Source organism: Gymnodraco acuticeps, unplaced genomic scaffold (assembly GCF_902827175.1).
Source record: "Gymnodraco acuticeps unplaced genomic scaffold, fGymAcu1.1, whole genome shotgun sequence".
NCBI classification, from domain to species: domain Eukaryota; kingdom Metazoa; phylum Chordata; class Actinopteri; order Perciformes; family Bathydraconidae; genus Gymnodraco; species Gymnodraco acuticeps.
The window spans coordinates 88009-100309 of NW_022992258.1; the positions used below are offsets into that span (position 1 = coordinate 88009).

The 12301-nt window shown below is 39.8% G+C and overlaps 1 protein-coding gene across 2 annotated transcripts; it reads right to left on the minus strand.

The window, feature by feature from the left end:
* Positions 1 to 1647: 1647 nt before the first annotated feature.
* Positions 1648 to 11060, minus strand: znf513a (zinc finger protein 513a). Of its 2 annotated transcripts, XM_034206911.1 has the most exons (5): positions 10853 to 11060; positions 9504 to 9640; positions 7732 to 7866; positions 3468 to 4247; positions 1650 to 3184 (listed from the first exon to the last, which is right to left on the minus strand). In XM_034206911.1, exons 2-5 carry the CDS (start codon positions 9541 to 9543, stop codon positions 2205 to 2207), a joined length of 1935 nt encoding a protein of 644 aa, XP_034062802.1. In that variant the 5' UTR covers positions 9544 to 9640; positions 10853 to 11060; the 3' UTR covers positions 1650 to 2204. The 2 variants fall into 2 exon arrangements, with proteins under 2 accessions (XP_034062803.1, XP_034062802.1); XM_034206912.1 differs by lacking the exons at positions 7732 to 7866; positions 9504 to 9640; positions 10853 to 11060 and adding an exon at positions 4998 to 5216 and having other exon boundaries at positions 1648 to 3184.
* Positions 11061 to 12301: the final 1241 nt, after the last annotated feature.

Below are 12301 nucleotides of genomic sequence, written 5' to 3' on the forward strand. Positions count from 1 at the left end.
CGGCATGCTTGTTTACGTCGTGTTACTCCTAAATGATATAAGAATTATCATCCAATGCATTTCCTCCTCCAACACTTAAGTCTTAAATAAGTCTGTTTTTGAATGTCACTATGTGTATGATTGTGCTTTTTCTTTAACCATACAACCAAGTGAAGACTGAACAGACCCTCTGAAGATGCTTGTGCATGCCATTGTAGTGTTTATAACCAGAAATATATATTTTAAATTCCAAATCACATTTTATAGACCTGAGGGGTTCAGGAAAGATGACACTGCCGTTCAAAACACAGATTACTTAGTAACACAACCTATTTCATCAATATACTTAAACCAAGTCCAGTATATTTTAATAGCACTTTGCTAGTGCTACATAAGTTAGTAAATTAATCTGAAGACATGCCATTAATAGAGCATGTGCCAATGCAAACAAAGCTAAATATTGACCCTTACAAGGACCCATCTTTACTGAAAGCTGCACTGTGTAGTCAGAAAAACCTCATGAAGCAATCCAAAGATAATGTAATAATCTATTGGCAACATTCAAGTTATTTAATGTCATTTTTGGTACAAAACAAAAAAAGGCTTTCCTAACAACTTGAAAAAATAGCAATTGTCCCTTATTTAAAGAAATCCTATCACTACACAGTGCAGTTCAGCAGTTCAGGCAAAAATGTGCACATGTATTTGGTAGTGTTTTCTGTCTTCAAATGAAGAACATGTGTAAATATTAGTGCCGGGACTCGATTAAAAAAATTAATCTAATTAATTAGAGGCTTTGTAATTAATTAATCGAAATTAATCGCATTTTTAATCGCATATACATATTTGACCTAAGAACAGTGAGAAGCAATTTTTTTTCACATGGATTTTAGTATACCATTAGGCGCATTCACACCGCAGTACTTTTCCCACAAAGGTTCATGAGAATTTAGTTCATGAGAACTCTTTGAACCTGGGGGTGGATTAGGCAAATGAAGCCGCTGACGTCACTTCTTCTTCTTCTGCTTTGGGTTTACTGGCAGGCCGCAAACCACTTCACGGCGTATACTGCCGCCCAAAGTCCCCGGCCGGAAGTCCCCGGAGTTGGGGACTGGCTTCAGTTGAAGCTGCTGGGAGTCCCAGCAGCTTCTACTGAAGCCTTCCGAGTAAATCGCCAGAACGCCGACACCTCCTCATCTCCACCGCTCCCATGTTTTATTTTGTGTTGCCATAAGTTAGTCTCTCTGCGTTTCTGCGCTGGGCTAATGCTAATAATGCTAATGCGAGGATAATAAAATGGCGGCTTCACAAAACTTTTTGGGAGTTTTACAGGGCGTGGTTTGCAATCCGCCCAGCCAATCAGAAATATAGCTCTTTTCTCACAAGAGAGCCGTACGAAAGTCCCTGCTCTCTAGCAGGGACTTTCGTGGGGGTAAAAAGGTTCTCATTAACTAATTTTAGTACCGGCTCTTTTTGGTGTGAACGCGATAAAAGAGGCTAACGTCCACGCTAGCTTCCACGCTAGCTGCTATATATTTTGCATTGAGGTGATACTTGAGGCTTGATGTGCTGCGGTGATATGCAAATTCCTTTTTGCATAATTTGCACACAACCATGCTAATAATTTGCACACAACCGTGCTCTTATCGACGCTTCCATCCGTCCGTTTTTTAAAACAACATTTCCCACTGTTGTTCACTGTGGTTTGTTGTTGTCTGTAGTCATGAACGTTAGTTGGTGCTCCAGTATAATCGGTACGCCTGAAACTCATCCAGTGAGAAACGTTCCGCGGTGCAAAAATAAGTGCGATTAAAATGCGTTAATTTTTTTAACGCGTTAATTTTTGTGTAATTAATTAATCTTAATTAACGCGTTAAAGTCCCGGCCCTAGTAAATATATGAGAGGGGACATTTTAGAATTAGCCTATTGTAGTGTAACATACAGATTAAGACATTTAAAAGACTTCCACAAGAGACAAAGTCCTATTGTTAGACACAAACGCAGAATAGAAGACAAACACTCGACTACTTAATCCAAACAAAAAAGAGTTTAACCAGTAAGAATTGTGTTTGATAATTGTGCGGGGTTCTACAAATAAACAATTAGCAGCCTCTGAAGACATCCGACAAAACACTAAGACACACACTAAAACAATAGAAAGGCTCATATAAAGGCTCTGTGAAAACCAAAAAGATAATTGCTGGTAGCTTAACTTTGCTGAGTTTTATACAATCTCAAGTTTATAGCACGAGTGTATAGTCTGGCCTTCCTCCCTAGACATGTACTGCATATCAACTCCGCTTTCTTTTCTGTGAGCCGGAGCGCCACCTCCCATCCCTTTCCTTGCATCCTCTTCTTCATTGTTGCCAGTCATTGGGACTTTGACCCAGCCGTCTGTGGCCAGGCCGTGTTTTTTCTGATGTCTCTTGTAATTGTCCCAGTGGCCAGTGGTGTAGCCGCACTCCTGACACTTGTACGGCTTCTCTCCTGTGTGTCGTAGCATGTGCCGCTTCAGGTTCATGCTCTGGTTGCAGCTGTAACTGCACACGTCGCACTGGAAGGGCTTCAACCCCGAGTGAACGCGCTGATGGCGCTTCAGGTTGGCCAGGTTCCCGCAGGCGTAATCGCACAAATGGCACTTGTAAGGTTTCTCGCCTGTGTGCACTCTGTGGTGGCGCTTGAGGTTGTCGAAGTGCGCTGAGGCATAGTCGCACTGTGGGCACTTGTATGGCTTCTCGCCGCTGTGAGTTTTCATGTGGCGGGCCAAGTGGTTTGGGTAGTGTGTGAGGAAGGGGCAGGCGGAGCAGGTGTACACCTTGTCGCTGCGCTCCCCGGGGCTGTTGGGAGACGACGAAGAGTCTTTAGTCAGCATTTCAAGGGTACACTTGGGACAGATCTGTGCAGTGGTGCCGTCCTCGTCCTCAAGGATAATGCCACACAAGCGGCAAGTATAAGGGAAGAGTGAAGAGGGGAGGGGGGGGCCGTCTGCTATGCCCCCTCTGGTTGCCCTGGTGCTGCTGTTGCCCAGCTGGGGGGGAGGCAGCTGGGGGGGAGGCTGGTGGGGGGGAGGCTGGTGGCTATGAGCTGGGTTAGAGGCGGGTATGGGTGGTGGCGACGCCCCCTTTAAGCCATCAAAGGCTGACATGTAGTCATTGTTCTGGGCTCCCAAACTCAGGTTTGAAGTCGACCTCGCAGTTTCTGAAACTTCACAAAAAGATAAATGTTAGTTATTCAATTACTGCTTAAAGCTGCCTTCACATGACCAGCGTTAAATCAGCTCTGCACTAATGTTGCAGTCGTTTTTTTTAAGGATGACACGCCCAACCTTGCAGTGAGCAGAGATTTGCAAATCGCATAACGTGAAGGCAGCTTGAAGTTACTAAAAGGGTGCATCAAGTTTTTAAATCTTGCAACATGAGACACGATATTTGTAAAGAGAAAACAAAACGGGTCTGGTTAATGAATAAAGGAAGGAAATGATACATACCCTTGGCTGGAGGTCCAGACACTTCTTCATTGGGTCTTTGCCCAGTCACATGCCTCTTCAGGCTGTTTTGGCCAATGGCAGGTCGAGGAGGGGCATCCTGTCCCGCCCCTGCAGAGCACACATGCATGCGCTGATGCCTCTTCAGGTTGCCAAGGGAACTGCAGGCAAATGTGCACATGTCACATTTGTAAGGTTTCTCCCCAGTGTGAATGCGCAGGTGTCTCTGCAGGTTGACCAGCTGGGCCGATGCGTACGTGCACAGGGGGCAGTTATAGGGCTTCTCCCCGTTGTGTGTCTTCATGTGACGCTTCACATGGTTGGCGTAACGCGAGGAGAAGCCACAGATGTGGCACGAGTGCAGTTTGGCCAATTTGTCCTCAGCTGACAGCTCTTTGTCACTCATCTCGCTTTCCATCTCGTCGTCTTCTTCTTCTTCAAAATCCAAATGCGCACCAGGACGAATCCCGCTGATGTTTCCGAAAGGGGAACAGAAGTCTGGGCTTTTGGCTTCCCTTGAGGCTTTGCAGCACCTCAGGCAGTACGGGCCGACCAGGTCTATGCCCGGTCCCAGAGGTTCGTCTCGGAGCTGTCCGCAGCCCCTGCAGGACAGATAGGGGGGGAAGCTGGGCTCCGACTGGGAGGCTCTGCCCTCGTCGTCCCTGCTGTTGTCAGTGGTGCTGTGGGAGTTGTCCGTCTCACTGTCCATGCTGAGCTGGCTGTAGGCAGGGCTCTGCTCTTCAGCCAGAGGATACACAGAGAAACCGATCTCAGCAGCTACTTCTGAACAAGGAAAACAAAGAGAAAGAGAGGTTTCTGAACACTGCACAGAAAGAAGAAAGACCTTCACAACCCACTGTAATGTTTAAAAGACATAGACAAACACAAAGCACATTTCTGTACTGCTGTTTATTCTACAGAATTTCACAAAAATGTGTCCAACTCTCATTTCTTTGTCTCTTTATCTAATGCCTTTTTTCCCCTCTATATTCTACCAAGTAATACGATGTATTTTTCCAGACAGACAGCAGACAAAAAGTACAGAAGCACACACAAAAACAGCATCAGAGACAATCACACACATCTCTATTCATATGCTGTAACATAACACATATTTATTACAGAGGTTGCGCACACATATATTACATAGTGAATAACTACTGACACATTTTGAAATAACCAGAGGAATTTATAGAGTGAAATATAACTGAAAAAATGCACTCTTGTTCTATAGTTCACAGCCTGGAGACATGTGTTTGGCTCAGGTGCAAGTGGCATGGATTAATGACAACAGCACTGCAAAGAAGCTAAATGCATCTTAAAAGCTGAAAATATACCATGACATAAAAAAGACCTCCAATACAGTATACACATCCAGTTCAAACAGTATCTTCTAACAAATCTCACTGCAACAAAGAAAAAACCCCGAAATGTTACGGATAGCGGCGCTCCGTTTCCATCTCTCAGAGTAAGAACACTTCAGACAAAAGCAAAAAGGAGAAAGTGTATTTCAGAGAAACACTTGGTACTCACAATGCTTCCTGCGGGGTCGACTGCGCTTTCAGGCAGTATAAAAACCTTTTTCCAGAGAGTAGGAAGAAAAGCTCTAAGACACAGCACTCTTTGGCTCCAGTGTGCTTTTGAAAGTGAATACACCGAGAGAAAACCTTCCTCCCTCACAGATGCCGAGGCAGGATGTGAGGAAGGGGAGAGGGGGAGACTGCTCTTTTATCCCAATGGAAACCCCTGGTGGATGATTACCCTAGCCTAATGATGATGATGATGACTGCAATGGTGAGGCAGCTGATGATGATGATGATGATAATGATGATGATGATGATGATGATGATGATGATGATGATGATGATGATGATGATGATGATGATGATGATGAGCGGGAAACGATAATGGCAGTAGGGGACTGGGAGCAGAGGCAGCAATAGATGATGATGATGATGATGATGATGATGATGATGATGATGATGATGATGATGATGATGAATAAATGCCCTCTCATAATGGTGTCCTTGATGGTAATGGTCCTATTTTTACGACCCCCTATATAATGACGGCGTCTCGGCTCCGTTCTCTACTTTTCCATTTTTCAGATCACTCTCTCTGACAAAGAGGCATGCTGGGAAATATGAGCTGCTGGTTCCATTTCTCTCACAGAGAGCGCCACGCTTCATCACCGACAAACAAACTCTTTAAAAGTCCGCTTTGAGCCGCCACTTCTTTACAAATGAAGCCACTGCTTACTCTAGTTGTAACATCATTAGAAGGATTAACATTTCAGATTCATTCCATGTTCTCACAGTAATGACAGGAAATGAAAATGAGCGCTTATACAAAACATAATGAACCTATCGTCCTCCCACCATGAAAGTGTGATCCTCCCTTCATTGTATAATCAATAGACACGTTCGCCAAAAGCGGGATAAGATGTCTATGAATTGTATTACTAGAAAACACATAGCAACACCAGCAGAAAGGTGAACAAGCATTGATTGAAAACAGTGAGACACCAGATTGAAAGATAGACAGAGGGAGTATAAAAACAGACAAGCTGACACCAAGAGCACACACACAACATTTTTTCAAAGCTATAATCCTATCCATTTAAATCAAATCAAATCCAGTTTTTATACGATTTATACAATTTTTCCACCCCAGCCATTCATCGCATTTACATTCTGATATCTCTCTGTATAGAAGTGTTCATCTTTGGTGCAGACCCGGCGCCAGAACAAATCTACAGAGAGGGCATATGATTTTCATGGGAGGGCACACAAAACCGCGGCCAGTATCGGCGCCAGAGATTTTCTTTTGGGGGTGCTGTGGGGTAGCTTGACATTTCATAGAGGGTGCTCAAACATGTAGGGTTTCCCATTAAGGTACCGGCACTACAGTGGAATGTTCTACTGCAACACTGCCCACAGCACATACACAGTGTACCCGTGACTGTTGCCAATGAAGGCTCGATAATCAGCTCACGGCATATACTGTAGGTGTAAGCAGGGGTAAAGTGCTATTTCTTTTAAGTGGGGGGTGGACCTAACCTCCTCTAGGGGGTCCGGGGGCATGCTCCCCCGGGAAGATTTGTTTTTAATATTGAAGTTAAAAGCATCAATCTGGTGCACTTTGAGAGCAACATGAAGAGATCTATGGATACATCTCTCAACACCCATTTGAAACAGAACTGGAAACAGATTGACTTTTTCTTTATGGATATTTTACAAATCACTCCCCTTTTAAACTGTATTCTTGTTTTACTGTCATATAGTATTTTATACTTGTTTTTCATTTATTACTCTTATATTACTATCTGACATCACATACATCGTAGCCTTAAAGTTCACAGTTTATTTATAATTACAAATATAATTAATTTTTTGTTTTTAATAAATTAAATAAAACGTGTTTATTGGGGGAGGGCAGGAATGTCAAATGGGAGGGCCTGGGTCTGCCATTCCCCTACTACTGGATTTAAACTGGCTACTTGCACACAAGGATCACCAGGAAATGATTAAGCTGGTGTTCCAAAATGACTTTTTGTTATTGATATTATTATTTGTTTACCAATTATATAGGCGTCAGGGTTTACTGCTCACTCTCCTAATGATGTTACACAGCTGTAGCCCTGCTAATGCAAATGGGATATTTCCTACTGCTTCACATTAATGGCGTGTAGCTAGGGCATTTCCCTAGGTGGGACATTCTGATTCAGATTGTGTTTAAAAAAATAAAATAAAAATGTCCTCTATGATCTTTGTTCCCTCAACATCAGAATGTCCTTATACTTTGAGCTAAACTCCAAGGCGGTCTTCTATCATTTGGAAGTGCAATTGGCCAGTGCACTCTTTAAATAACAACTTGAATCCAAGTTTTAAAAACTATTACTGCAATTTATTTTAACGGTCTTTATTTGGAAATTGAACTTCAGAATGTCTTACTACGTTCTGAGCTACACTCAAAGATGGACTGTTGTCACTAAGGGGAAATTAGTCCTGGAAAAAGAAAACTTCTCAATGACAATCTAGAGTACTACCATTTCAGTCATATCTATTCATTAAAAAGTCATTGTTTTGTTTAATTAACATTAATTTAATATTTGTTTTCATGTATTTATTTGTAACAGTAATTTTAGAAATGTTCTGTCTTGAGCAAAGTTGGCTTTCACAGATGTGCTGTAAACGGTATCTGTTATCTCTCTGAAACCTAATGATTATAACTGTAAACATTTAATAGAAAATGTAACTTTACAAACCTGAAAACTTGTCCAGGCCTAGAATCTTGTTGTCATGATCAGGATCACCAAACTCAATGTCTTGTCCCAAAAGGAAGTCTGCGTCTAAGTTGAGGTTTCCTGGAGCTTCAATGGCTACACCATCTTCAGAATCCACTGCAGTCACAGAAAGGAGCAACAACAACACGAGATGATTACTATCATTTCACTGGAGGGTCAGTTTTAATCAATATACTTGAATATTTCACTAATATTGGCACATTTTCAAACATTGGTCGTCTACTTATGCAAATAAATAAGCATGTGTATATCTTAATTTGGAACCAGACACATGATAACAGATGAAGGTCTCACTATGTTAACTTTGACTGTTCGAGGCTCTAGCATTCAAGTAAATACTACTTAGGATTAATTTCAGGTAGGGCTGCTCGATTATGGCAAAAATCATAATCTCGATTATTTGGGTCAATAATTGATATCACGATTATTAAAAATGATTATCCATTTACTTTGAAAACATCAATTTATTGGAGAAAGAAAATGTGAACAGTATGTTTTTAACAGTTGATTAACCTGAACTTTAAGTATAATTCAACTGAAAACCCCCAAAAAAAAATTGAATTAAAAAAAAAAAAAAAAGTAATAATACAAATATAATCGTTTTCTTTCGATTACGTTGTTTTCGGAATCGTTGCAAGCCATAATATTAATTGCGATTAAAATACGATTAATTGAGCAGCCCTAATTTCAGGTTAATCAAGCATAAAAAGATGGAGTGAATAAAAAGAAAACTAGCCACGCCAGCCAGAAAACGGGTCTCTATTTAATCCTTTCAGTTCTACAAAAAAAAAAAAGAAGAGGCTTATTTACTTTCTTGCTGTAACAGTGTAAAAAACAGCACTTTATGAACAAAGAATGAACTTTGAACAGTTGACAAATGACGCTCTTCTACTGCAGTTACAGCTAATGAGGCCTGAATTCCTAACTCGCTCTCAAGCTTGATGGAATCCAAACAGCTAGCACACAGCTGTCACTGTTTCAGAAAACTAGCAGCAGGCCAACTCAAGGGCATAGAGCTCATCAGCACTTCTTGGAAGATCCTTGAGAAACAGCACCATCTACTGGTCTTTTTTAGTATATGACAAGATGACAACAATATAAACACCGTAGGAAGTTTCTTTTTCCCAGAACTCCATCTTTTCAAATTAGACAACAGATGACATTCTCTCTTTGATTTGTATAATTATTGTAATGATAACATCTAGTGCGAATATTGGGAGATGAAGAAGTCTTCTGCTAATCGTTAACACAACACCAAATGATGATGTGCGTGACTTGAGAAACTACTTTTTCGTTAGTAAGCTTTAAATCTGTATACAGTAGCTAATTTCTAACATACTGATACCTATTTTTGAATCAGGTATTACACAACATACAAGAAACTAAAGAAACAAATAAGCTATTAAAAAAAATCTTGTACTGCACATTCAACAATCCTTCTTATTGGCGCAGAATGTAACAATGGATTTAACTGCATTGCTAGGTGCAGTCATAGTGGTCTGTATGATAGATGTTAAACATTCAAAATACTCAAACGGCAACACCTGGAGTCCAGATGTGAGAGGGCACGTGTTGTTAACGACCAGGCTATTATTCACAGGGATTTCATTTTTGACCTCACCATGAAGGCCTAGTTACCATATGTCAGTAAAAAATGGAGATGTGAGACATATTTGGCCGTAGCCCAGCTATGTATCAACTTTTCAATGTGGAAATGATCTCCGAGTACCTACACTTGACTGGCTGTGGATTCTGTTGTTTTTTTCTTGGCATCTTCCAGAAGGCCTCTCTCTTTTTTGCAACGTCTTTTTGAAGACTTCCACAACCATCAGCTCATTCTCATCAGTTTGGAAGATATTCTTCAGTATTCCTATAGATGCAAGAGAAAATCAATCAAAATTCATTAGTATATACACTCAGAAAAGTACTGTATTGAGCGTGGAACAGTGTAAAAACAGGTATATGAGTAAATAAAATAAATATAGAGAACATTTTCTTATTTCCTTTTTTTCCTTTTCTTCAATTAAATGTAACTGGCTGATTTAAATTGTGGAGAGGAAAGTACAAGGTTAACTATGGAGATAATTATTGCTATAAAAATGTGGTTGAAGGAAAGTATTTTGAAAGCAGGGGTTTTATTTTATATTTATCATTATTGTTTTCGTGGGATCTTCCAATGTATTAAAAAAGAAAAATGATAAAAGACAATACAAGGTATGATAGAATAAAATCTTGGATCAGGGAATTTGTGGCAGTTTTGCTTAAAAATAACCTTTAAGTGACACATTATTGAAATAGTTACTGGCTATTTTCTGTTGGTCAACTAATCAATTATTCAACCAATCATTAACCTGCTAATACAATATCACATTATTCAGTAATCATTATGAATAGCTTAGTAATAAGCTATATAATAAACTACTAACAGCAAACGTTACCTTAGTCATTATACTGTTGCTAAGGTAGATTTCTAGCTTCTTAACGTATGTTTAAACCTTAATGAATTCTATGAACAAATAAATCCAGGCAGTAATTTAGTATCAAGTGTCTTACTGCAGTGTATATATCATTTTTCAACAAATCTATGATGCCCTAAATAAGCCAGTGATAATATATTACACTGTGTAGTTTATAACATAACTTCACAGGACACACATTTCATGATGGTGTAATATCTGGACTTGATTTGGTGTATCTACATTGTAAACAAACAATACATCCAGCCATTAGTAGCTTGCTAGCAAGCTACTTTAGCAGAATGGCTAACACGTTAGCTCTGGTGCTACAACCGGATAGAAAGCAATCAAGCGAGACTGTTAGCAGTAAAATTAACCATGTCTTCATATAGCATGCAGCTAGCTAATGCTACCACTGCACAACAAGAAATGACAGCAATATTTGGGAAAACTGACGGAACACAGCCCAGCGAGTGGCTCTACAAAACTCGTCCTCTTCAGTACGTAGTCATGACTGACAAGTGCCATCTTAAGTCAATTAAGCCGAGGGTTAAGATGTTAACCTACAGCTAAATTAGCCGAGCAGCTAATGTCAACTTCACTAGTTAGCCATCAAGCTAACTTACCAAAAAAACGTAAATATCCAGGTCGATTGGGATGGTCTTTATGGTCCGAAAACACGCCATTAGATGCGAAGTGTTTGTCCTCAAATATACTACGTCTGGAGATCCGCCATTTCTTCATGAGCTGCGGTGACAAAGAAAGGCAATTAATGGTATTTTTCATAACTTAATTGATTTTCTTACTCGCCTGTGATCCAGCAGCGGCAACAACAATAACACTTCCGGTATGAATCCTTCAGAATAAAAGCGACATCTTCACCGTTTCTAACGTAAAAGGTAAATTAAGCATAATAAGTGCACACATTATACAGCAAATACTCATGTAGAATTACTTGAATGGTAGTAGTGTATTTTAATTCGTACATGTTTAAAAGAAAAACATGCAAATCCTTAAACTGTATATTGAGGGACGTTGTTGATTTGTAAAGGATAATTGGGTACTATTTGCACCCATAGTTCTACAGTATACACCATTATGTAATTATTACTTGCATTTCATTTAATTGGTATTACTACTTGTTTCAAAATTACAATATTTCGAAATCAATTTTACATTTATTTTATTTATTAGCTTTTTACTCTGAAGGCCATGGGCGCATACCGGATGTGTTATTGTTGCTGGTGGGATACTTGATCTACCTTTCTTCTGTTGAGTTTGGTATTTCCGTTTCCTAAAGTAATTTCCGGTTGCTATACCTCTATGAAGTTGTAGTTCTTATGCATATTGTAGCTGAAATATCCATGTTATGATCATGTTTGTCTGATATAATATCACAGTTCCGGGCCTGTGTAAACATAATGTTGTCAGTAGTACAAAAATGCACTTTTTCTTAAAGAAGGGAACTTAAATACACCAGCATGCCCACTTAAAAATGATAAATTAAAACAGTAGACAGGATTGATCTGTCAGATTTCAACAAATCCACTTCATCTAATGCCATTTAAAGGGGGAGGCACTTTCATCCGTCTCAAGATGGTTTAATATATTTAGCTTATAAAGTACAATTATATATCATACAATTGTACTGTATATTCTAGGGAAAATACAAAGCAAGCTCCTGTATAATGTGCATCGACATAATGTGCATCGACATAGACCCACTCTGAGAGGGTGAATATTGGCCTATTGACTAGGCTAACCTAAAACATAGGTTGTTGTCCTAAATAAGTTCTCCTGGGTATTCATTTTTAGACCACACTCTTATATTGTGTGTCCTTTGTTATTAAAATGAAACAATGTAATAGAGGGTTGTGTGTGGGCTAAATGTGCTTATGTGATACCTAAGGAACAGTTTGTATTTTATTGGCATTTATCTTATAGTAACAGAATAGAAGGACAGTCTCTCACTTGAGCATATTTCCAAAAGTCATATTTAGTTTTCTGGGACACAATCTAAAAAGAGATGGCATGTGTGTGTATATTTGCCAATAAAAACATGTTTGGACCACTAG

Excerpts from the sequence above, each read along its gene's own strand:
- znf513a (XM_034206911.1), bottom strand. The coding sequence starts at position 9,543 with ATGCCAAGAAAAAAACAACAGAATCCACAGCCAGTCAAGT. Across the intron at positions 4,248-7,731 it reads AGGCCTGGACAAGTTTTCAG|AAGTAGCTGCTGAGATCGGT; the intron begins GTTTGTAAAGTT and ends TTCCTTGTTCAG. Across the intron at positions 3,185-3,467 it reads GTCTGGACCTCCAGCCAAGG|TTTCAGAAACTGCGAGGTCG; the intron begins GTATGTATCATT and ends CTTTTTGTGAAG.